The sequence below is a fragment of the Gymnodraco acuticeps genome, unplaced genomic scaffold (assembly GCF_902827175.1).
Source record: "Gymnodraco acuticeps unplaced genomic scaffold, fGymAcu1.1, whole genome shotgun sequence".
NCBI classification, from domain to species: domain Eukaryota; kingdom Metazoa; phylum Chordata; class Actinopteri; order Perciformes; family Bathydraconidae; genus Gymnodraco; species Gymnodraco acuticeps.
In genome coordinates, this window is record NW_022989800.1 from 2,911,199 (window position 1) to 2,935,813 (window position 24,615).

The 24,615-nt window shown below is 41.8% G+C and overlaps 1 protein-coding gene across 14 annotated transcripts; it reads right to left on the bottom strand.

The window, feature by feature from the left end:
* Positions 1-1,060: 1,060 nt before the first annotated feature.
* On the bottom strand, positions 1,061-24,263 carry lrrfip2 (leucine rich repeat (in FLII) interacting protein 2). Of its 14 annotated transcripts, XM_034225927.1 has the most exons (27): positions 23,221-23,723; positions 22,603-22,761; positions 17,182-17,268; positions 16,731-16,793; positions 16,038-16,100; positions 15,858-15,896; positions 15,575-15,643; positions 14,437-14,484; positions 14,262-14,330; positions 13,917-14,018; positions 13,359-13,418; positions 12,940-12,993; positions 12,789-12,845; positions 11,774-11,845; positions 11,407-11,520; positions 10,967-11,008; positions 8,422-8,553; positions 7,948-8,019; positions 7,020-7,190; positions 6,845-6,937; positions 5,617-5,709; positions 4,865-4,966; positions 3,013-3,145; positions 2,318-2,488; positions 2,156-2,235; positions 1,952-2,056; positions 1,061-1,873 (listed from the first exon to the last, which is right to left on the bottom strand). In XM_034225927.1, exons 1-27 carry the CDS (start codon positions 23,356-23,358, stop codon positions 1,763-1,765), a joined length of 2,499 nt encoding a protein of 832 aa, XP_034081818.1. In that variant the 5' UTR covers positions 23,359-23,723; the 3' UTR covers positions 1,061-1,762. The 14 variants fall into 14 exon arrangements, with proteins under 14 accessions (XP_034081818.1, XP_034081836.1, XP_034081846.1 ...); XM_034225945.1 differs by lacking the exon at positions 23,221-23,723 and adding an exon at positions 24,045-24,263 and having other exon boundaries at positions 15,858-16,100; XM_034225955.1 differs by lacking the exon at positions 23,221-23,723 and adding an exon at positions 23,773-23,993 and having other exon boundaries at positions 15,858-16,100.
* Between the last annotated feature and the right edge of the window lie 352 nt (positions 24,264-24,615).

Genomic DNA, 24,615 nt, shown 5'->3' on the forward strand with positions numbered 1-24,615 from the left:
GCAGCTACATTTCAGTCTAAGACACAGAGGAAGTGTGGAGGAAATAAACACCGCAGCTAATTGTTCCACTTTATGGACTTTAACGTAATCATAAGTTGTAACACATTTAAGCCTGGAAAATTGAAGGAACCTGTATTAGGCTTTTGGGGGTTTTCCATTTCCTGTAGTGTGTTATAGGTTATTGTGCATTTAAATGTTCTGCAAAGACTAAAATCCCAAAGTTCCCTCCAGAGGGAGTTTCTCTCCCACACACTCCCAGTGCCTGAAACGCCTCCATTGGACTCCTTTGTTTACTTCTGTAACTTAGTGACATCACTATGTAAAGGTGCGGGACATCTCTAAAGGGGTTGACCAATCACAACAGAGCCAGCCAGCTAACCAATCAGAGCAGACTGGGCTCTGGTTTCAGACAGAGGGTGAAAAGAGGTGCTGCAGCACAGGCAGTGTGAGAAAAATAAAGAGCTTTTTGAACATTAAAGCATGGAGACATGTCACAGTCGAGACACACAATACAAATATGAACCTGAAAATGAGCATGATAGGGCCCCTTTAAAGTAATGCAATCAGGACCATAAGTCAAAAACAGCGCTAAGTGAAACAAGACAACCTCAGCCTTGCTACAACAACAACTTGCAGAATTGCAAAAGAAATACCTAATTTCACCCCTTTTAAATGTCAACTGAACAATGCTGTTCCCTAAAGCAAGAGGTAGTCACTTCGGGATGGCTGACCAACACATGACCCGAGCAGGAGTGAGGCATGGGGGTATGATAAGCGTGTTAACAGAAAGGCACCAGCGTGTGGTGTTGGTTGAAACCATGCAGGAGGGCGGTGGTTTGTAGGTGCTCACCTTTAGGGCTGCTGCGGGTGGAGCTAGCTACAGCATAATATGCCTGCTTTAAATGAAGAACCTGCAAAAGTATTTTCCTGTCTTATGAAATAGCAACTGAGGGTTCATCTTCCGGAAACCAATGCAAAATGAACAATACAGAGTATAATGATACTACAACGGTAAAAAGCCAAACTGCACACTGAACAAAATAAAGATTCAGATTGTATACACAGTTCTGTAAATTACATTTATTCTCAAGAAATCTTTTAAATATTTGAACATGTTCAATGAAACCGCAGCAGACACAGTTGGTTCTACATACATTGCAAATAATGACTGCACCTTTTTTAAATACATCATTCTGTACCTGTTAAAACGATTATTGTTTTTTCCGTGGAGCCGTGCGGACCCCCGATCTCCGAGTGTGAAAAGGCACTTCACTGTGAGGGGAAGCCGGGAAGGTGCGGCGGGGCGGAGCAGCCGTGACAGTTGAAAAGTTTAAAAAGCATCATAATATTCATTCATGCAACTTATCAAAAAAACCAAAGAGTACAGCCAAGCACCCAGCCAGAGAGGAGATCTGTGGATAACAAGACGCAGTACAAAGCTCTGAAGATTAAGTAGTGATTAGAGATTTCCTCAGATGTATCTCCCAGCAACTTAATAGTTGTATTAGTTTGTTTCCGAGTCATTCCTCCCAAAGCAGCGGCGGCTTGCCAGGCAAAACCAACGCTTCCGTTTTAAACAAAAAAAGAGAAGACACAGTTCCGTTTGTCGCCTGTGCTACACCTTGTTTTTCGTTTTTAAAGTGTTTTTGGTTAGCTACAAATCTCAAAAGTGTTACGGCTAAAAATGGAAATGTGCTCCAGACACAATATGGCAGTCAGAGGTCTGAGGTGCGAGTTTAAGGGCTTCTGTGGTGACGCTGCCTCACTGCTGCGACAGGAGGGCGTTCCTGTTGGCCTTCATCTTCTCCAGGCGCTTCACTAGGTGGTTGTTGGTCATCTCCATCTCCTCGTTCTTATCCAGAGCCATGCGCAGCTGCGGGGGAACAGAGGGGGGGGGGGGTGTTACACTCTAAACTTCTTCTTTTACCGTTTCATTTGACAAAGTCTTTACCTCTCGTTGAAGTCGCCGTTTTTCTGTTTTGAGTTCGTCTTCTACTTTCTCTGAACTATCAGCTGATGCCTTGTATCTGGACACTTGCCCTTCAAGTCTGTTGATCTGGAAAACGGACACATAAAAGAAAGACTTGATGAATTAGAGCCCTGAAATGTACTACTTTTAGAAATCGGTTTGAAAAGAGCTTTTCTTTTCACTTACATTTTGTTCCATTGTTCCTAATTCCTGTTCTGCTTTAGAAAGCTTGAATTTGTATTCACTCATCTGTCTGTTGGAATCTCCTGCAGACAGAAACACCAACCGGTGAGTTTAAAAAATACAAAAATAAGTGTTCAAATGTGTTGTTGTGCTGGACCTACTTACTCTGCATCTCGATGATGTGCAGGTCTGTACCGTTCTCCATCCTCTCTCCGTCTGTGTATGCGCTGTCCATCTTTGAGTGCTTCTGCCTCTCCTCCTCCAGCTGGTTCTTCAGCTTCCTGATCTGAGCCAACAGTTCATCTTTCTCCTCCGCCAACTTACGTAGTCTGACATCTACGGACAAGATGGAAAACACATTAAGCTCAGGCAATTTAAGAAGTCAAGCCGAGTGAACTGGAGTGTGTCCAGCGTGCTAAAACAGTCACTTGTTTATAAATGTCTTACATCTAAATGAAGTGGTGCAGGGATGACTATATATTCGGCCAACCTGGAAGTTAGCTCGCAAGGGCTAACAAAGATTGTATTTGTGTATATCAGAAGATAAGATTAGTGGCAAACACATTTGTATGACTTGTTTGACTTATCGTGTAATCTCCACACATTAAGATTTTAACACACACTCAAATGTTAAAGTGTAAATGCAACAGCTGAGAGAAAAAGGCTCCCATTAGGCTACAAACTAACTACATCACGGTCATATGACTTCACATCACCACCGCCAAGCTAAAGGTGGCTAATGTGTTTAAAAGTCTCAGTTAGCCACTTGCTAGCATTTCCCAGGTTTAAGGACTCGGTCTTGCTTTACACACCTCTTAGATTTAGGAACGTGTGTAAACAGAATGCTTTCCGTGACTCACCCAAAGGACCCTCCCCGGCAGACTCCAGCACCTGCGCGGCCTCCTGGGAGACCACCGTGATCCCCGAGGACAGAGGCTCGTGGTTCACATCTCCATTGGGTGTTCCGTCGGGGATGATGACCAGCCCGTGTTTCTGTGGCGAGAGAACACACCTTACTGAGGACCGGCTCACTTCTTCTATAACGCAAACCCCCCCCACCAAACATAGCCTACTTTGTGGAGAAAATCCAAAAGAAACAACCTATTTGTTACCTTACATGCTTTGTAATGTTGTCCTATAAGTATTGTTAAACTGCAAAGATAATATAAGCATAGAGTCATCTGTGTGTCAGAGGTTGAAGAGTGTCCATGTGAAAATCTGTTAATAGGTATGTTAAAGGTACCCAACATGAGTAATATATGTTATTCTGTTAAAAGGGTATTTGTAGTTCACTTAAGACATTTACATTTCTTATTTTTTGTTTAATTTGAGTTTTTGTAAAGCCTTTACCTAGTAGTAAGATGGTTGCACACCGGAATATCCTTTTTAAAATGTATACGAACATTTTCAATGAATATGTTTTTCCTTTAATTGAATGCCTTATTTTTATTCATTTAATTTTATGTGCAATCTTTTTGGAATATTAATGTGATTTGATTAGGTAAACCCTTGCAAAAGTACAGCCTAAAATAAATAACAAGGGTCTGCACAAAGTACTGAAAAGTCATTGCTCTATGTTTGGTCAAATGTAAGGATGCACAATATATAGATGCACAATATATGACTGGCTGATCATTATTATGTAATTATTTAATCTCAGCATATTATCGACGTCTAATAATAATAATGTGGAGCATGGCTGAGTTGTGATTTCCCTGCTCTCTAGGTCACCGTTTATATGAGGATGAGCTCCATACACACACAGGGACTTTGGATCAGAGAGGCCACAGAGGAGTGAGGGTATATTTGACTAGAGTCCTGTAAAACAGAGAACATGATCTCACTGAGATGTGACTTCTTCGACCGCGCTGCTCCCAGCCAACTCCCTGCCCTATCCTAACTCACACAGTCTGCTCTGTACAGCTATATGCCGTTAGTTATGCTAAAGAAATATTATTATGAGTGGGTTAAAGAGTACTTTGTTTTTGCAGGTGACGGCTTTGCTCAATTAGCTATGCATCTTAAAATTAGCTGAACTTTTGTGGACTTTGAGGCAGAAATCAAGCAGCCTTTCATCTCCACCAGCAGCATGATGCCACAGGAGCTATCTGTGATGACACAGATCATATTTAATTAGTAATAAGACGTAATTCTCATGATTTTTGTAGCATACACACACTTATAAAAGTAGCAGTGGTTATTGTATCTGCTACAACATATGCCAGTTAATTATCGGTTGCTGCTATATAGTATATTGTAGTATATTGAAATGTCAACAACATTTTTTTAAATGTACCCTCCTGGAGGTGCATTAACCAAACCCTAAAGGCCCAAAATAAAAACACTTTGTATTATTTGAAAGCAGCATGTGTCAGGATTTTCCTAATCAATACATTTGTCAGAATACTTTCACTTTATGTCGAGTCTCAGTTTTTAGAAAAGCATTCTATATCTGTTGTGCAGTCATATGCAAGACGACACCATTTGAATTGACAATACACTCAATAAATAACAAATGCAGCCTTAATGTCCCATAGTGCACTGCAGGCAGGGTCAGGTGAGCAACATGGCTTCGGGAAAACCAGCAAGTATTACAAAATAAAATGAAATGAAAACAAAGAAGCAGAAGTGCATAACTTGTTTAGTTCCAACAGAAGAATACATAAAAAGTTGATTTTGGCCAGCATGTTGTTTCCCTTAAGGAAGACGTACCTCTCCTGCTTTGGCCTTCCCCTTGATGTCAGAAAGCTCACCTCTGAGCTCGTCTCTCTCACTCCTAACGCAATCAAAGTACTCTTTCTGCCTCTCTAGGGCCTGGCCACACACACGGAGAGGAAGAGGAGAAAGAGGCAGAGGAGAAGTTGGAAGGACTCTGGAGGACAGACATGCGACACCACGTGCTACAGGAGGACATCACCGTGCACACACATGCACATCGAGGATGTAGAAACAAACACACAGATGACAACGTTCAAAGGTGTGGAGGAGGAAAGGGAAGGAAGATGTTGGGAGGTAGATCGGTTTGACTTTCTAAAATTAACAATATAATCATTATGCTTTATTTACTTGGACCTCTATTACCTAACAAATTAACAGATCCACACGTGTACCATGCATATCATGCCTGAATATGTGGATACTACTTCTTTACAATTGTAATTCACTTGATTATCCTACATTTATGTAGTATTTATGTGTACTATGTCACAGTAAGCTTCAACGTGGTGCTGGTGCGCTTGCATTGTTAGCCGGGGTCACAGGATCCAAACCAAAAGCTGTTATTTGGACATGCACACTTCCAAACTGTGAGAGTAAACATGTCCAGGTAAAGCCTAAAGGGTCTCCATCATGCAGAGACAGCATGAGAGGCAAAAGAGGGGGGTACACCGTGTCTAAAGGTCGGGAAAGGCCCAGCCCTCTTTTGCCCCCCATGCTCTGTCAGAGCACCCGAGGGGACCTCCTACCCCGATCTTTTTGTCCTTCCAGTTTATGGTTTCCTGCAGGTCAAACACCTCTCTGGTGAGGGCGTCTAACTTAGTCTGCATTCGCTGGCTCTCCTGCAGCGGCGTGGAGAGGCGGCACAATACAGGATAAGAAGAGAATAGGAAATATTGGATGGAACAAAGACAAAACAAGGGAATATGTACATAAACACAGACACATCAGGGTCTCCGTTGTCCTGCTGTGATTACTGCTTTTCTTAACCGGGAAAATCTCCCCTCAGTTATTAAAGACGTAACAAAGAGGGTCTTTAGCAGAATGTTTTAACTGGCTGTTTTTGGACCGAGTTCTGTAAAATGTGCTTTATTTACTTGGTTTGGTAATGTGGGTTAGTTAACAACTGGAAACTGAGTATGCTTGGGATTGAGTCACGTAAGCTCAGCAACATACCAAATCCATGTAGAGAAAGAAACCAAACTGTCAGTATTCTCATTGCCATGAAGTCTGTTAGAGTTCCGTATTGGCAACTTCTGTTTAAAGGACCCTCGTGTGAAAAATGTAAATAAGAGAGAGAGAGAGAGACTGGCAAATATTAACGTCTGCTCTGCAAAGGGTCCACCTCCTCCATGGAGCCTGCCTCGATTTGGAATTGAATGTATAAGCAAAAGCAACCTGCTTTTCAACAAAAATATCACATAACGTGTGATATCATTCTTTATTTAGCCGGCTGATCAAATGTTTACACTTTTTTAAGGATCATTTTTGGGGCTTTTCATTCTATTTGAAGTGCAGATAGACAGAAATGGAAAAGAGCGAGTGGGCGATGTGCAGCAAAGGGGCCCAGGTCAGATTTGAACCTTGGCCGCTGCAGTAAGGACCAAACATGGATCAACGGCTCAACCTGAGGCAGCAATAGTTACAAAAACACAGATAACCAGGACAATTGGGCCGGATGGTTATCCTGGAAACGGAAACCCTGATGTGAGAGACAGAAATGAGAGATAGGAGCAGGTGAAACGGGTAAGAAGAGACTCCATTGAGGAGAAAATGCTGAGAAAGCAATGAATGATAGTGTTCAGAGTCAGATAGGAAACGGAGCTGAATGTCAGAAGGGAAAAGGGAGGACCCTCAGAGGCAGGCCGGTGCCAATCAATCCTTATCAAGTTCCTGCAGAACAGAGGCTCCTCTGCAGCGACACCTTTCACAGTGCTGAGGGAGAGCAGTGTGATGTGGTCACAGAAACAGTCTTACCTCTATAAGCTCATCTCTCTGGCGGATTCCCTCTTTCAGCTCGTCTTGTTTATGCTGCAGGACCGAACACGTGTGCTTTTGTCTTTCTAGGTCCTGGAAACACGGACGTATGATCATTTGTAAATGTACCTTAATGACATTGATTTAGAATAAGCTTTCTTTGAAGATGCATTACCTTTGACTTGTCTTCCAGCTCCCTCTTCATCTCGGACATTTGTTCCTCCATCTCCTCGATGACGTCCTTTAGTGTGTCCACCTGGTAGATGAAGTTGCCTTTGTCGTTGTCCAGCTGTGCGTTCGATACCATGGCTTTCTTATACTTCTCCTCCACCTCTGCAAGTGACTCCTGATAAAGGTTGGAGCATGTTAATAAGCAGTAAAAGCACAGCTCACCTACAGAACATGCACCAGGTGGGGTTTCTGGTTTAATCATGAAAAACACACACTAAACACGTATTTTTGTATTTCCCAATGTAAGAATAGGTTAAGGCATCATTCTAACCCATTTGTGGTATTATTCTATTTTAAATGGAGGACTAATAATGTGGTGCGAGTTAATCCTGCAGTTATAAGAATGCGTCGAGTCACTTTCTTTAGTGAAACAAGGCGATGGTGTGAAAAAGGGATCTGAAAGAGAGAACCAAAAGTGGACAATAACATCTAAAAGAGTCTAAAGCTAAAAGTGCATTAGCTGTGTCAAACTCTACCAAGAACAAGCCAACAAGGACTAATTGGTTAGTAAACTACTTGTATCTATAAAGACACATGAGAAAGTGAAAGGGACAGCCAGAAGGCCACCCAACACTGTGCATGACTGTTATCTGTCAGCAGGTGGAGCATTTTAACTCTTCTGCGGACAACTTTGAACCCAGTGGAATTGTGGGAGTGTCTTCGTGTCAGGCCACAAGCAGTGAGTTGGATCAAAACAGGAAGTGGAGGGAAGATCATGCAAAAAGAAGGATCATTACGTAATTCAGACTGGGAGCACGCAAAGACAGGGCTGTGGTGTTAGGAGCTACAGGAGGGGGGGGGGGGGGTGGTAGTGGTGCCATACTGCTCCCAGAGAAAAAGAGAAGGCATGCTGCGAGCTCAAGCCCCTCTACCTTCAGCTCTTTAAGCCCTTGCATGTACCGCCCTTCTACATCCTGAATCTGGTCCTTAAGTTCATAGATATCCTGTAGAGCAGATGGGAGGAATGGTTGGGGTGAACCGGGGTATCAGAGAGTCAGGGGGGGGGGTATCAAGGAGAGATAACAAAGCACCCGTGCTGCAAAAACAACCCAGCTGGCAGACACATGGCCAGCGCACCCAGAAATAAGGAACACCTCAGGGAACATGTCACATCCGTAAGGAAAGAAGCAGAAACAGCAGGGAGGACACAACAGAAGAAACGCTGTGGGAGCTTCATATGAAGAAGGGACAGATATATACAGAACATGTGAATTAGCATCTTAGCTTGATGATCATGTGATTTATGGCAACTACAGCAAGTCAAATTGAATCCACATGCTATTTTCTTTCCAGTTTGTTCAGCTGCAGTAATAGAAGGGTGACAGTGTGTGTGTTGTACACCTTACCCTAAGTTCACTCAGACTGGTGTCGGCGTCATAGATGCTCCCCGTGTCCGTGCTGCCCCGCCGTGACGACGAGCCGCCCAGCGACGCCAACGCGGCCACTGAGAGGCCTGGGGTGGCGCATCGGGAGGATGGCTGAGAAGACAGAAAACCACAGAACATTAGTCAGGAACAAAAACACATACAAACTGCTGCACAATGCAACACATTCACAACATCATGTGATGCCGCCGGGCTCTCAAAGTGATCGCACTGATCGCTTGAAGCGGTACTTTCGTGTTTTACGTGGTTGGTTTGAGATGAATCAAAGTCACACAATTAAACTAACTAACTAACTAACCGATCGAGGCGGTGGTTAACCAGCAACCTGATGATGCATCTTTTATGGAAGCCTCTGTGTTTGAATGCTGACTTGAGTATGTAAAAGCTCTTCCAGTTGTTAATAGACAAGAAGAAGAACCTTTTCATCTCTGGGATCTGCGCAGTACATTTTGTTGTCAAAGGATTCTGGTGCTTTTAATATCAGAGATACAGGCTTCTGTTATTCTTCTGAAAATGCTTTCTGACAGCAGGTTTAAGAGGTGGGAATGTGCTAAATCAAGCATAGACAATAAACTAATATCCAAGACTGCCATCGTCTGTAGTACACTGACCAAGTACCAAAAAAACCCTACTTTTAATTGACCCCCCCAAATTGAAATCCTCCTGTCACGTGTTCAAGTGTTTTGCTACTAAACTTTGTGTATAAAACCCAGATAATACTTTTGTATTGTGCAGGGATGCAAACTCATCAGGTATGGAAAAGGTGACAAGGACCCGAGCCCCCGACCCCACGGAATATCGGCTTTAAAATGAGGAATAACAGGATGTTAGCAGTCAGAACAACTAAAGCAGCAGTGTTAATAATAACAGAAACGCTAAAGAGTCACATCTAGTAGAAATATAGAAAAGCATTTATTTTAATTGTGTAGCAGTCAGTTTATAATTTTGGCAGCACTGTTGAGCATTTTGAAAATGTATTTTCATGCCTCTGTGCAAGGCTTAGTCTTTCTATCTTTATGGCATCTGGTGTAAAGTAACTAAGTTCATAAACTCAAGTACTATACTTGGGTACAATTTTGAGATACTTGTATTTTATTTAAGTATTTCAATGTTTTGCTACTTTGTTCTTCTTCTCCTCTACAGTTCAGAGGTACATGGTGTACTTTTCCTCCACTACATGTATTTAATACCTTTAGTTACTTTACAGATGTGGATGAATGATGTGAAATATAATCAAGTGTTGAATCAGACTTTAGTTCCACCTGGAGTAAATCCACAAGCTACCCTGCAGAATACAAAGTCATTCAAACTAGCTGCACCTTTACCAGCTTTGAGAACACTTTCATGATCAATCATTATAAAACATATCATATATAGTATTCTGAAATGGACCAGTCTGCACAGTGACTACTTTTACTGTCGCTACTTTCACTATATTTTGATGAGAATACTTTTCTACTTTTACTTGAGGAACATTTTGAATGCAGTATTTTTACTAACAGAGTATTCCTACACTCTGGTACTTCTACTTTTACTCAAGTACAAGACCTGAGTACTTCTACTTTTACTCAAGTACAAGATCTGAGTACTTCTACTTTTAATCAAGTACAAGATCTGAGTGCTTCTACTTTTACTCAAGTACAAGATCTGAGTGCTTCTACTTTTACTCAAGTACAAGATCTGTGTACTTCTACTTTTACTCAAGTACAAGATCTGAGTATTTCTGCTTTTAATCAAGTACAAGATCTGAGTACTTCTGCTTTTAATCAAGTACAAGATCTGAGTGCTTCTACTTTTACTCAAGTACAAGATCTGTGTACTTATACCACCTCCGTTTATAGCCTATGAAAAAAAAACTATTAGAAAACGAAGGCTAAAGCTAACGTTAGCAGATAGTGACAATGTATGCTAGTTAGCTAGCTCAACGATAATATTGCGACAGAAAAACTTTTCAGTTTACATCACGCTCTGCAGCTCCGACAGGGAGCTCTGCTCTGAACACCTGAACGGCCCGTTCTAACAGCTGTTCACCAGCGGTCCAGTCTGTACCACAGTGACTCCGGACCGCACAGTTCATGTGGCTGCTGAAGCTAGACCATCATCGCGGAGCAGCAGAGCCTTAATACATCCATGAGCAGAGCAGACAGGCAGGAAGACTCGAGCACACAGCTCGCGCTGCATTATAATATATAAAAAAAGAACACCATGCGTGTCATGATGGCACATAACAGCTCGCGGCCGCAGATTACTCCGGGTCCCAGACCCCCCCATACCCCAACAATATTTTTATTGCAGAGCTACATGAATCACACAAACGACCTATTTTGGATTCAAAACGGCGAATTTCGCCGAAAGGTGACAAGTTTGCATCCCTGATTGGTTACTTGGTAGCTTCCTAATGTGGCATTACAAAAATCTATTTATAGTTCAGTATGAGATTAAACCCACTGACCGCTTCATTGCCTGTTTGAGTAAAAGTAAAAAGCATAAATGATGGTGCACTCACCCGACTAAAATCTGAATACTGCTTGTCACATTTTTCATCCAGCTGAAAGAAAGAGAAGAAATATTCAAACATAGATAAAAGATTATTTTGAGATCACGCGTCCTGTGTTGTCATGCCTGGAGCCGTTTCTTCGTCTGTAAATCAGGGAGTTAGTCCAAGAGTTAATACACGGCTGGGATAAGTGCTGCATGTTCACAGACCACAAACAGTTGACAACCAAACGAGCAATGTAACACTGAGTGATTCACACTCCATTAAAGAAGATTTTCCACATCCATGCTGCTGCAACACGGCAGCCAAATCAGCTGTACTCTTACACCACTTATGTAGAGTCCATAAAAACACACTGTGGTATGAGTTTTGAAAACCAAGTGTTATTTGTAATCATGCATCTCTGGGGTTGCACACTGCACTCTCCAAACCGCTGTCGTAAAACTTACACTGTCAAGATCTGGAATGCTCAGATCATCGAGGTCAGACACAATACTGCCTCTTCGGTTGGTGCGGCTGAAATAATCAGCAGCCGACTCACTAATGTCGGAGAAGTCAGACGACTGCTCGGAACACACGCAGGATGAAGAAGAGAGGGATAGAGGCACAGAAATAAAGAATAACAGAGAGCCAAAGGTGAAGAATCGTAGGAGGAAACAAAGATTAGGCATTAAGGGAACTCAAAACGCATGGTTGTGTTGTGACAAATGATGAGGTATTAATCTGAGGCTGTTATGCAGCTTATTTTAATAAAATAAAAAAGGTTTGATTATTAGATTATCAACTAGTAGTACAGCATCAGTCCCTACAGCTCACCACACTGTCCCTGCGGCCTCGGTTGACACGCTCCTGGGACACGCTGCTGACAGTGTCATCATCTGAAGAAGACTGAGAGGAACACCCACACGTACATATAAAAACACACACACACAAGATGAGGAGTTGAAGTAATGTAAGATGGCTGCATGCCAAAGGCTTTCTCAAACACCCACACACATTTCTTGTTCAAACAGCAATCTATAGAAAATAGATAGCACTGTGCTAAACTGAATATTGGATTGCTCCCGAGACGCTAACACTCTTAAATGGGCCCCATTATGCTTTTTGGGGCTTTCCCTTTCCTGTAATGTGTTATATAGGTTTTTGTGAAATGGTCTTCTAGGCTAAAATCATCAGTTCATGCCAGAAGGAGTTTCTCTCCAACCACCACCACCACCCCCCCCCCCCCCCCGCCTGAAACACCTTAGTTGGACTTCTTTGTTTACTTCCGGAACATAGTCTCTTCTCTATTTGCTAGCGCTCCAATACATTGTAAGTGATAGGCTAAGGGGCAGGACATCTCTAAGCGGTTGATCAATCACAACAGAGCTGGCCAGCTGACCAATCAGAGCAGACTCTGGTTTCAGACAGAGGGTGAAAAGAGGTGCTGCAGTACAGGCAGTATGAGAAAAATAAAGCGCTTTTGGAACATTAAAGCATGGAGACATGTCCCAGTAGAGACACACATTACGATATGAACCTGAAAATTAGCATAATAGGGCCCCTTTAAAGTAATGCCAATTCATGCAATTAGGACCATATGTCAAAAGCAGCACTAAGGGAGACAAGACAACATCTGCCTCGCTACAAAAAACAAAAAATCGTCAATTCACACACTTTTATTTCAATTTAAAAATGCTAATCCCTAAAGCAAGTTGGTCGGGATGGCTGACCAACACATGTCCCTAGCAGGAGTGAGGCATGGGGGTATGATAAGCGTGTTAATAGAAAGGCACCAGCGTGTGGTGTTTGTTGAAACCATGCAGGAGGGCGGTGGTTTTTAGGTGCTCACCACAGGGCTGCTGCGGGTGGAGCCGGCTCCAGAGGAGTACCAGCTCAATTCAGAGGGCTGTGGTGGTGGGAGGAGGACAGGCAAAACACGCTAGTTTAGCTGCAGTGGTGGTGACTAAAACGCTGTTTAACAAACACCCAGAACAACTTACGGCTCTTGAACTTTGCCCCGAGCCGTAAAGGCCGGCGTCGTCGCCAATAGAGGCCTGAGGACACACGTGGGAGACAATGAAGCAGATCACAAGAGGGCACATGAGTCTTTGACGTAGTAGCTAAGTTTATTTGGTGTACTGACTTTTATCTGGGCCATTCAATAAACAGAAACACTGTATTTCCAACTTCAAGTAGGCCATTTATTTCAGTGCTCTACAACAAAAGCCCTGGCTTCATGCAAACCTCTGCCTTATCTCAGTGAAGCACACATGTCTGGACACCAACAAGTGTTCTGTGTCCAGGAGCTAAATATATAAAGTCCCCGCCAACCTGGGCATCCTATCAGATGTATGTGGCCACAAGAGAGGAAGAATGTGAAATGCTGAAGGTAACCAGAGGCGTGCAGAGAGAAACTGACCATGCTGTAGCTACGAGGCAGCGCCGTGCCAGTGGTGGAGGAGGAGGAGGAAGTGGTGGCCTGTCAGGGAGGATGGGATCAGGGAAATGTCAGATTAGAGGACAGAGGAAAGCTGGAGTGGGAATGTGAAGTGAGAGAGACTAAAGAGCTGCGGAAGTGGAAACAGGATAAATGTTTGCAGACCCTTTTATATTTACCGTGGAAAGTGTTGAGAAGTGAGGTCATGTGACGATGTCCCTATCGACTGTTTTAATACAGATGGAGGATAACCACCTAAAGCAAGTCCTTTACATAAAGTCAAATGATCACAAGAACTGTTTTATCATAGAGAGCTACACTAGCTGCAAACAATGACCCTCTTTTATTTGATTATGTTATAACACAAACAACATCTCTTATCGCAGTTATATAACAAGCTGTAACGCATATAACTGTCCAATAAACTAGACCATGCAGGTACGAATATACTGCCTGAACCGACTCTGGTTTCACGGAGTGTCTTTAACCACATTAACTTGTTTGTGTAAAAATGTTGGACAGGACTTTCAGGGGACCGACCCGAGGAGTATAGGTGGAAGTGGAGGTGGAGGTGGAGGACGGAGGCGTTGGTTTGGTCTTCGTGAGGCTGGTGTAGTTCCTTTGATCGTGGTAAAGTCCAGCCTAGAAGGGTAGTGACATAATATGACCTCAACCAAACAATGGCATATTTATCCTCAAGTGTCAGACTAATACATTATTCAGACACTTTCAACACGGATCGGTCAACATCTGCTTCACAACAAATAGTCAATATTTATCAGGGGCAAAGTCGATCAACAGTAAATCACCACCGCAAGCCACTATTATTAGTCTCCACTGCCTCCATGCTTAAGGCAGCAGAAAACAGTACGGGGGTAAACTGACCAGGAGGTCCTTCCTCGAGGAGCTGGATGAAGACCTTTTATGGCCTTGCAGGTCATTGTACACAGAACTCTAATCAGCCCAGAGAAAAATGATTAAAAAAAGGAAAAGAAACAAGTATACAAAATGACTTGAAGAAGCGTATAAGCAGTGATCAACAGATCACACAGGTACATACAGTGGAGCGGGAAGTCTTGAGGGCGGAGCTAGTGGAGAGGGCATCAGACTGAAGAGAGGACAGGAGTCACAATAATTATAATCAGAAGATCAAACACCTGATAGGCTGTTGGGTTGCTGTTAGCTGTTCACTGGCAACACACGTGTTCCTCACTAACAATAGGTTAGTTGTTCAACAGGCAACAAGTCCTCCAACACATCTACAGATCAAACAAACCATTTGTTTTGTACACCCTACCAAGGCCACAGTAAAAGGTACAAAAGCTTTTGATAGAGGCACTGTGCCCATTATAAGGTTTGTATAAAGATCTTACAGAATGCAACATCACATTTTTGTATGAACTATTGTAGACATTCCCTAAGTAATAGTGCTGAAAACAGCTCTGGCATGTTTTGACAACATATAGGTGATAAATGCACTAATGACTTGTCATACATTTCCAGGTCTTTAAATGCTTACAATTCTAAATCAAATGTAGTGTCCTACAGAAAGACTGCATTTCCCTTTAGAAAGATAAGGAGAGATTCAATGTGGAAAAACAGATGATTGTCTAAAAAAAGTAATCTTAATGTTACATCTCCTTTTAGATATAACTTCATCTCTAATCTAGGGCTGCTAGATTATGGCAAAAATCATAATCTCGATTATTTGGGTCAATAATTGTAATTGCGATTATTAAATGCGATTATTCATTGACTTTGAAAACATCCATTTATTGGAGAAACAGTATGTTTTGAACAGTTGATTACCCTGAACTTTAAGTATATTTCAACTGAAAAACCAAAAAAAATAATAATAAAAAAATAATTGTTTTATTTCGATTACGTTGTTTTCGTAATCGTTGCAAGCCATAATGGTAATCGCGATTAAAATACGATTAATTGAGCAGCCCTACTCTAATCAATGAATGTCTGATATGAAAGGGGACCAAGGTAACTTGCGTATAAAAAAAACACACGAAATAAACATTAAATCAAAAATCTTTTTAGCTTCTAAGCACATCCTAGGTCATCCATCTAAGTGAATTCTGCTTAGCACCACAAAGTTAGCCAGACCTGAAGTACATGCTGAGACTCCAGGTATTCACTCAGTTTCCAAAATCCACACATCATCTCACACACATGCATACACAACGCACCAACGGATCTCTTCTAAGGGAACTGGATCGACTCTTAGACCCAACGTCCCGTACTGATGATGAGGTTGACTTTAAATAAAAAAACAGAAGCAAAGGTAAGGGGAAATCTTAACTTGGCCAACTATTTTAGACTGACGCAAATGAACACTACCAATACAAGTATTTCACCCAAATGCTTTACTTTAATAAGTGCATTCCTAAGAAGAACAATGGCTTTCTCACATCACATCTATGAGAGAGCAGTCTTAATAAAACTGGCAGGGGTTTATTATGCATTACGCACCCTGTAGCTGCGGACCGACATGACATCATCATCCAGCCCCTGCCCATGTGGAAACATGGAGTCACAGCAGAAAGGCAGACAGAGAGAGGAACATGTGTGATGAGTTATTAAGTGCAGAATTAAAGAGGAAAGAAGACAGGAAATACAGACAAAGAGGAAGTGTGTTGGGGAGATACAGACCCGGCGATGACTGCTGCTGCTGGATATACTACTACTAGAGCCTCTGGCTTTGTCTGAGTCAGCCTGGAGGGAGGAAGGAAACGTTTGAAAAGATTATAGAGAGAAAGTAGAGAGGCTCAGGGGTGAGTAAGGTCGCTGCAAAACTCAGCAGTTGCTATTCAAAAGCCCAAACCATGCAAAACTACTTCGGTCATCATGTGTATAACCAAATGGTTGTTATAAACATTTGGAAATGTTATCCTGCAGCGAGACTAATGATATACAACAACAGCTTATATATTGCACATTTTGGTCTCATCTGTTTTTTTCCAAAAGGCAACATAACGGCACAAAATGAAAATCTCTGCTTCTTGTAAAAACACCAACACGCATAAAGATAAATCCCATGCAAAGGTTGTTCATAAACATTCAAAAGCATCCATCCTTTCTAAGTAGCCTGGAGTTAGAGGAGTAACACAAAGCACCTTCTTGCATGCAGACTCACCCAACCTAAAGAAAGTCGAAGGCCAATGCTGGCGCTACAAATACACACACAGCCACACACTACAGCGTCTCTGAAGCAAACGCACTGCTGCGGCACATTTCCACAGTGAGGTTCAGTGTTGTCTGTGAGTCAAGTGTAGCTCTATGGTCAGGCTTGACTGGGACTCAATCCCACACAACAGGCTGTGCTAGTGCAATACTCTCGCCTACCATCCACTGGTGGATCTGACCCCATTTTTTGTTGCTACTGCTGGATGACGTGTGGTAAGAACGCTGGACAGAGGGAGGAAGTGCCAGGAAAAACATCATACTTCACTTAAAGAAATGCTGAAACGTTAAAAAACGGGGTGACATTCACTTCAAGAATAGAGCGTTTGGTTTCATCTGTGGACATGCAGCACTTTTACTGTGGGTATGTGTACAGTCAGATATATCTAAAAGTGTTTCTCAAGGCATAAAGCCAAATAGCTTCTCTGCACCGGTGACTATCAAGGCAGAAGAGCAGCTCAACAAATACAAAAATAGGAGAAATAAAGTTCCATCTCCATGTAGAATGTGCAGCTAACAGCAGCAGTTGTGGGGCTTTACACAAACTGGCTCGATGAGTTGAATAATGGTGACAGTGCATCTCAGCGAATCACGTCCACTTCGTGTTGTATACCTCTTTTTGCTGCCGTTCAAGTTCCCTCATTCGAATATCCCTGGCCTCGGCCCGAGCCGCCCGCTTGGCTGCAAGCCTCGCCTCCGCCTGTGAAACAAAACATGAACACACTTGTTAGCCATGAGAGAAATATGATAAACAAGCCTTTCCCTGAGTCACGCCCCAACAAGCGCAAGGGATAAACACAAAGGGCTTCATTAAAAAAACTGGAGAATTCACAGGATCACATTGAAGTACTCAAGTCATTTGTTTCCTGTAAGAAAACGTGGAAAAGGCCGACGTTGATTTCCTTGTGTGCTTAAGTGTGGTTGTCTAGACCTAAAAAGAGCCAAGCTTCCTGGACAAGTACTTTATCAACAAACCTTTTCATGAGGACATTGACTTTATAGATAAGAACAGCGGCAAAATGATGGCCCCGCCCACTTTCCGGTGAAAACAAAGAATCGGTCTGTCGATACCATATGTCTGGGAAACACCTCATCACAGCTAAATTATTATGCTAATGAGGTCAATCCTCAAAGTTAACTGTAAAATATGAAAAGTCGAGGTAATGAATGTAGAAGCTGCATTAAAATATAAACTGACAAATCCCAGTTTAAGTGTGTGCCACTTAGATTGAAAAAAAATCTATTGCTTTCAATTCTGGCATATAGACGCCAATCAGCGATGTACAATGACATGTGTAATTGTTTGCCTGATGGACTATTACATCAGGGCTCCGTGTAGATATCAAATGGAAGTCTTTTCATAATTTTTTTATGGGATTGGTAAAGACCTCAGAATTTGTATTTACCACCAGTTAAAGGACAGGAGATATTTTCACCCAAAAAGGGCAGCGGCGTATAACGTAGAGGGAAAGTACCTGGATGGGTTGCTCTCATCTATGGTACGGATGTACAGTTTATTGTTTGAATAATTTATTGTTGACTGCTTTGTTTTCTTGGATATTAAATATTGCTTGAAAGGGCAGTTATGTGAAGCATCAGTATAATGATTCAAGTCTATAATACCTGTTCTACTGATACAAAATGTATTTACTGTAATAGAAAATAGTTTCTTTTGAGAAAAACTAGCAAAAATGTTGGCCAATATATATATACATATATCACCGGTATCACCATATATTTAGTCCATCACGGAACTGCAGTTAAGAAAACCAAAGATACATTTGAGGTAACTCAACGACAGTGACTCATCCACATATTGTGTCCACCTGAGAAGTTGAATTTTTCCTCTGTAAAATGTTCTACTCAGCACAACAGAGTTCATTCTGTACTGTGTGCCCTTGTAGACCAGTTTCGTGTGTGAGCCACGGCTCTGTAAGTCCTGTCCACAGTGAATGCTTGGGATGCCTCATCACCAACAACATGTGCTAACCATCAGTTTCAGGAGGGCTGATTTAAAGGCCTCACAGGGGAGATGCCAGTAGTGCACAAACAAACTGACAGAGAAGCACAGGATCAAGAGAAAACAAAGCGTCACAATAGTGTGGTTATGCTGGGTCGGTAAACATGGAGGCCATTTTGCAACAACAGTAGCTTAACATTAGGAAGTACAAACAAGCCAAAGTGAACTCAATCCTCTCTCCTGTGACAATAGGGACTACATATTTTTGACTGCGACAAGTCAGAATATAACAAGTGCTCATTTGACAGAGTACAGAAGGCTAATTTAGGCGAGCTCCCACACAGCCCTGAGGAGTCACACAGGTGACTGCAGACAAACCTTCCATTACGTCCGTATTACCATTTACATTCCTTACATATTCTGAACATCCCACCAACAAAGAATGGCCCACTTGCTCATGAAGCCTTATCGCTTACTAAAAGACAGTCCATAAATACAGCGTGTGGTGTGTACAGTATCTCGCTGCAGACAAACACTGTCAGCATTCCAGCAATTTCTGCTCTGCCAGAATAGAAGGCCTGTGGGTTATAGACTATTCCTCTTTCAATATTAGCCTGCAATACTGTTTTATATAACGCGGAACAACCACACAAATTCATGTTATTTTTTGCCTGAACACCTAGTGTTGTGTAAAAGGGAGTTTTCAACCTCGTTAATGTTAAAAACTATTTAGTAACAGACAAACATGTTACTGAAGCTAAGTTAGAAAGATATCAACATGAGGAGGAAGTGATCAGAATGCACTAAGACAGAATATAGTTTTAGTTATCTATAATATCCATCTTGTTTTAGAATGAGACTTTGATCTTACTTAACTTTCCTTCCAAAAATGTGAAACCATGACTTTCAAATGACAGAATAAAACCCATATTTTAAATGTCATTTTCTTCACTGAGAAAGAATGAAAGAGGAAATACTGTATCATTAAATAATTGTGATTCGTTTTGTGTGTGAATAAGATAAGAAAACAAACTGCATGTAAAAATACAATGAAACTTTATACAATGTGAAAAGGGAAGTAAAGCTGTCTGAAGAAGAGGGAGCACATGAGGAAGAGCGCCGGCTGTCCCTGTGCTCTGCACCTGTTGAGCTGTCTGACAGTGTGACCCGCTCTCACAGCAGCACAGCTGAGCTCTCTGTCTCCGTCCTATCTATAGCCCGGACCGTCCGGCCCCCAGCCGTATCATGGGGCTAGGAGGGGTAACCTGAGCACCAGAAGTTCACCATCACACACACCTCCAGCACTCTGAGCAATAAAAGTCCAGAAAGCCAACATGAGATCACCTGGAACCCTCCCAACACTGAATTGCGTATGCACTTAGAGTACGATCAATTCATAATTATACCCTTGTTAGGGTAGCTCCAATGACATGTATGGATTCATCCATTTTGGTGTTTAATATCTGTAAGTAAAAGAACGTTGGTTAAAAAAGTAAGACCTCAGGATAAAGGTAATCAACAGAAAAAGGAACTATTCAAATATTTTAACAGTATACTGCAATTTTAAAACTGAAACAAAAAGTGCAGTGTTCAACAAACATTACAAACCAATAAAAGGACAAATTGTAAGTAAGAAAAAGCATTATCAGTTTCATTATTGCTGTATGTATGAGCTCATTGCTCTACAAATGAAAAAAGGAAACTAGCTTACAATAGATATATCAGTGGAAAGTGTTTGATACGTGTTTGATCCTCAATAATACATCAACTCAGAATTCTCTCTAGCAATAACTAGACACAGCTTATTGCCAATTCAACTCAACTTTCCCTACATACTGATCACCAAAAAGGCACCGCAGCATTAAAGTTAGTAAAAGTGGCTCCTAATAATTTGATTACATTTGTTTAAACACATAGATAGCTTTAAATAAAGGCCAGTGCAGTCACTCTAGGTTCACTCCCCTGCTCTACACTATTACATTTTTTTTACATTACATTGCATTTAGCTGACGCTTTTATCCAAAGCGACTTACAATAAGTGCGTTCGACCAACAACATATGTAACTGACTAACCTTTGAGTCCCTTGTCCAACATAAAAATGACATTAGACTGTCCTCGATTGCTTGCTTTTAGTACAACAACAAAAATACACTTTAAATGTATAAAAAAAAACTAAAACCAAATACCGTTAGAAAGCTTGCATTATCAAGGAAGGAAGTCAGGACAATGTGATAGTCCTTGTCCATCATTTGCAGAAGGAAGCTTACATAGCTGCTTTGTTTTCTGAAGTCTGAACAGTGTCCTAACCGTACACGGAAATGAAAGTGTTTCACTCTCCATTGCAATAATGACCTGTTGATATCACAAATAGGAGAATATGAACTATGAACTATAGCTTCCACACACACCCTCTGTATACTGAAGTGAGTCAATGATTGCTTCAATGATTGCCGATGGCGCTTCCCTTAGATCCTAATCAGTTGGGCGACAGGTATGAGATGTTCATCTAGTTTCAACACTGTAATATTTCTTAGCAAGCTGCTGGTATTCAAAGGGTTTGACTCCCAGTAATGTAAGAGGCCTCAGAACTGAGAGGGCTGGTGACGGTGCAGGCTCAAATTCACAGTCATTCTCAGCAGTGATCCGTGCCAAGCACAGGCAGGCTTGAGCCTTGTTTCTTAAACAGCAACGGACAACACAAGGCTGCTGTGATTTGAATGTTTGTTTTGGAGTGTTTTGATTGGCAACACGTTAGACACTGACCCAATGAACTCCCTGAACAGTTGATCTAATCTTTCTTCGCTCCACAAAGAGATTCACATTTAGGACCTGACTGGGAGGGTCAGATGACTCATGTTTCTATGATTGGCCTGCATGACTATAAAGAGAGCAAATGGAGCCTTGTGCTTAGTGGATGGATCAAGCATTCTTAGTGCAAATATGAATGCATTTCAAGTTTTAACCAGTGTTTTATTTGAAAAATCTAAAGTTTTCAAACAAGGTGGCTTTTTCACCTCACTAGCATAAAGGTCATTACACTCTGAAAACTGAGCTTTCCATTTCATGATGTTAGTGAACTCACTCTGAAAGAAAGGCAAAGGAATGGCAGCCCTGCGGTTTGACTAAATGGAATAATCCCAGGGCATGTCGTTACAGGCTAGGTTGCTTCTCTGCTCTGCCAGTGTTTTTCCCCCCCAAACCAAAACACTACAAGTTAAGTCAGTCTCTCTCTGGTCCAAACCAGCTGTCTCTACTCACTTTGGCTGAAACTCAAATGATCCAACAGGACCTGAATATCCACATTTAAGCAGCTTTCCAAAGCCCACTGACCCAACTTTGACCACGTTACACATCAACATAATTGATAGCGTAATAAATACCTGTTTCTGTCTCACTTAACATGGGTGTTGACATATCTACTAGGTTATACTTTGTATGTCATTCCTAACCTGCTCCCTGTTTAAGAAATAATCCATGTGTGCTCAAAAGCAACAAGTCTGAAAGAAAAATCCTAATAAACTGTAAAGTATTCTAAGTTAAATGCTCAAAATCTATTTGGATAGTTTTCTCTATCTACGAATATGACAATTTCATACATTTCAAGAAAAACGTGACACAATTAAATAGTATAACACTCACCAAAGCACTCTTTTGGTTAAGGTAATGACACAACATGGACTATCGATGCACCCGGAAACAGCCTACATATACATATCTATCTTTGGAAATACATTCCACATAGATTTGATCTTAAAAGGTTTCTCTTCCATCCACAGTGCAGTGTCAGCCAACCCTGAGTGCACATAATGGTTCCAATAATCTAGTAGCCATGTTCCCTTTTGTTAAAAATATGATGATGCTGCTGAACAAATGAAGGCCATCTGAGACTGACAAATCATTCCTCTACATATGCCTAAACCATTATCTAAATGAGTATAATCAAGACAATGAGTTAGAAAATCATATTCGCATGGATTAAGCAATGCATGAATAGAACAATGATGAAGAATATGGCCTAGATCCAGTGTACTTTGCTCCAAAATGGAAAGACATGTGATGCAGTTTGTTCTTACCTCCCGGGCTATGCTACTCAAGGCTTCATCTTCTGCTGAGAAGCGGTCTTTCAGTGGAGCACGCTTTCTACCAGAGCCTTGTGTCCCCATGTTGCCTGCAACTATAGCTCCAGCGATGACGTGTAAGTCCAGAAGATACACAGAACTGTGTGTTTTCACCTACGAGGATAAACAAGAAACACAAAGAACACTTATGAATGGTACTTAAACAAAGCCATGTGTGAACGAACATAATAGCACAGGTCCATTCTCCAGTTTCAACATTTTATTGTGTACGGTTGTATGCACTCTGATCTCTCTAACAACCAACACACTACCCATCTCTTGTTTCCATTCAAGCAACCACACTTATGAATGGCTCTTACATAGCTTTGGATCAGTTATGGCTGACATCAACCAATCTTTAAATGGCATGCAGAACAACTGCAGCTTTATAGCAAACATAGCATTACGTTAAACAACAGGTAATGAGGTCTAAGGATCGTATAAGAACATTAAGCTATACATTTTTAACTGATCTGAAACCTGATTATCATTAGATGGTATTATAGTATTCTGCATCATCCACATGGTATGTATTTGATAGACGTTCAGGAAATATCAAAGTTTGCAGATCACCCAGACAAAAGAGCACCGCGGCTGGCTGGTAAAGACAGGGGGAAAACGCCTAGTTTGAGACCCAGCTGAGTCAGAGGACCCAAGCGAAGCATGAGCACTCCTTGAAGACGTCTGATGATCTGAAACCCTTGGATCCATAGCTCAAAATAACCAGTGTGACCCCTTCAGAAACGCTGGCTAACAAACAAATGAATACGGATAATCCTTTGTCAATTCAAAACAGGTTGATGCGTAACTATTAGTTAACGTTAATCATTCAACTTCAGCTATGGTTAACTTTATGAGTCATTGGCGCTTACGCGGTCGGTTTTCCAAACATTCCCAAAGCTTCCAGTACAGTCCCATGTCCATTAGGGTAAACGGATAGTAATATACTCACCTTAGCTAGCAAAGTTACGCCAAAGTAAGGTTTATGCCCTGTTAGCCTTAGCTAACAATAGCTAATTATACTGACGTTAACGTTGACTAGAATTAGCCAGTTCAATGGTAAGCTAACTAAGAGTGCTAACTAGCATTTCATCTTAACAAAACCCTCATTTAAAAGTTCGCTACCCTTCTAGGTTCTTCCTCCGCTACCGCTGAAGCTAGCGCTTAGCAAAAACGAGACATATCCACACCATGGATCCACACATGTCCTTTCTACAGCAATGACCCCCAGCACCGAACACAATCTCTGGGAGTCAAGGCTAGGCTAGCTGACCACTTTAGCTTGGGAGTTAGCTTGGATAGCCAGTGGGGCTAACCTCGACTCTCCTGAGAGGCAGACAGGGCAAACTGGCACTGATACTCCCGTCTTATTCCCTATCCCAAAAATATAACGTTACCTTCGCGACACCTTTAAATAACCCGCGATACTGCCAAGGAGTTGTCCCTTTTCTCCTGGAGGTTTAGGGGCGAGCCATTCGGCTTCTCGTCAGAGATTAGTAGTGTTTTTGTCCACACTGACAGCTGTCATCAGTCCGCCTTTCCACCGCTCTCCACTGCCCTCCTCACCTAGTTTACACACACACTAGCGGCTTCAAAGGTCCCGGATGTTGGGAAAAATTAGGGTGTGATGCTGCATTCACGGGCCGTCAGACACACCGAAATATCATACCCTACTGGGAGAGAGTGGGTTTCCATTGAGTGGTCAGGTATAACAGCTAAGTGACTCAGTATAAGGATTTAGAGGCGCGCATGATGGACATTGTTTAGACAAGCAATGAGATTAACCTCTGGTACTACCGTTATAATATAATATAATAAACGTACTTTAAAGCACAATGTATTGCTTCTGTATAACTGTTGAAGTTCAGTAGAAGCTTAAACAATTAATGGAAGAAAGAAATAGAGTCGGTTATTTTAAGCCCTAATAACTTCAATAACATAACAAGTAAATGTGCGAATTTAGCAACC